This window comes from Austrofundulus limnaeus, unplaced genomic scaffold (genome assembly GCF_001266775.1).
Source record: "Austrofundulus limnaeus strain Quisiro unplaced genomic scaffold, Austrofundulus_limnaeus-1.0 Scaffold358, whole genome shotgun sequence".
NCBI lineage: Eukaryota > Metazoa > Chordata > Actinopteri > Cyprinodontiformes > Rivulidae > Austrofundulus > Austrofundulus limnaeus.
This window is the reverse complement of record NW_013952760.1, coordinates 396446-397662: the sequence shown is the minus strand read 5'-3', so window position 1 is coordinate 397662 and position 1217 is coordinate 396446. Positions and strand designations below refer to the sequence as shown.

The window sequence follows — 1217 nt, the reverse complement described above, 5'->3', positions numbered from 1 at the left end:
ATATATTTTTGCGGGGTAAAAGGGGCAGATATTAAGATTTGTTTCTTCTGTCTGCTGCCTTTCATTTTATTTGTTTTGTTTTTGAAATGAAAAATGAATAAATTTGAACTACTAAACACTGAAGTCCCAACATGACAGGAGACATGAGCAGACAGATCACCTCTGTGTATCTCTTGCTGTTGGTCAGGTGGATGACCAGCAGCAGCTGAAGGTACGTCTCCACCTCAGGCAGCAGAGGACTCAACGCTGCTTTCCCCGTCCGAGGACGAAACTGGACGTCTCCGTCCACAGTCTCCATGGGCTGAGACACACAGAGACAGGACGGTCAGAAAATCAGGTCACAGATCCAGTTTGCTGTTTCAGATACCAGAGTGAGYTCTGCTGGGGGAGGTCACCTCTTCCAGGAAGCCCAGCAGGAAGTCTCTGGTGGTGGTGTTGCTGGTGAAGAAGCCGGAGATGGCTTTGTGGAGCACGGTGGTGTTGAGGCGGCGGCTGGTGGACGGCAGCGCTCGCAGCGCACGCAGGACGAAGCGAGGCTCCTTCCCTGACACGGCCTTCTCGATCTGCTTCACGTGCTCCTTGATGTCTGAGGAGGAGGAGGAGGAGGAGGTGATGAAGAGGGCAGGACTCATGTAAAGTTCTTTATTTCTAAGGCTATGACTGATTATTAGGTATTGGTTCAACAACAAACAGCCTAAAGACAGATGAGATTGTCACTTTGGAAATCTGGAAGCGAGGAAGGAAAAGACAGGTTTGATCAGACAGAGGTCCAGTTTGGTCTGTAGACCCAGGTCTGGATGGAACCTAAATGAGACCTGTACTAGTAAAACCAGGACTGTTTAATCCTGCATTGCATCATAAACTGGTGTAAACACATTTAAAGCTTTGTAAGATATTTACCGTTTAAATCACAGGAAATGTTTTGTTAATATTTATGTCAGGGGTCACCACTCTTTTTGAGACTGATGGCTTCTTCAGAGGTACAGAGGAACATGAAGGCTACTTGTTTGATACAAACATAAATCTGCACCGCTCACTAATTATAGTATTAATAATAATATATTCATACATGTGAATATTTGACTCCCTGATTACATCTTAATGTTAAAGACTCCTCATGATAATCATAGTTATCATGGAGGACAACAGGTTAGCTTGTTTGTCGCGCTAGCACCGAGCTAATACATATAAGGCAATATAGCATTGGGGCTAGCGCA

At 45.1% G+C, this 1217-nt stretch overlaps 2 protein-coding genes across 2 annotated transcripts in view; one reads left to right on the top strand and one right to left on the bottom strand.

The window, feature by feature from the left end:
• LOC106528087 (serine/threonine-protein kinase WNK4) overlaps positions 1-1217 on the top strand; it is a 41594-nt gene that overhangs the window by 7779 nt on the left and 32598 nt on the right. The window lies entirely within an intron of this gene.
• The window catches only part of psmd3 (proteasome 26S subunit, non-ATPase 3), an 11523-nt gene that overhangs the window by 7987 nt on the left and 2319 nt on the right, over positions 1-1217 (bottom strand). The window contains exons 2-3 of the mRNA XM_014023162.1: positions 396-586; positions 161-301 (exon numbers count right to left, since the gene is read on the bottom strand). Coding sequence (XP_013878616.1) covers positions 161-301; positions 396-586 — 332 coding nt within the window. The remainder of the gene's footprint in view (positions 1-160; positions 302-395; positions 587-1217) is intronic.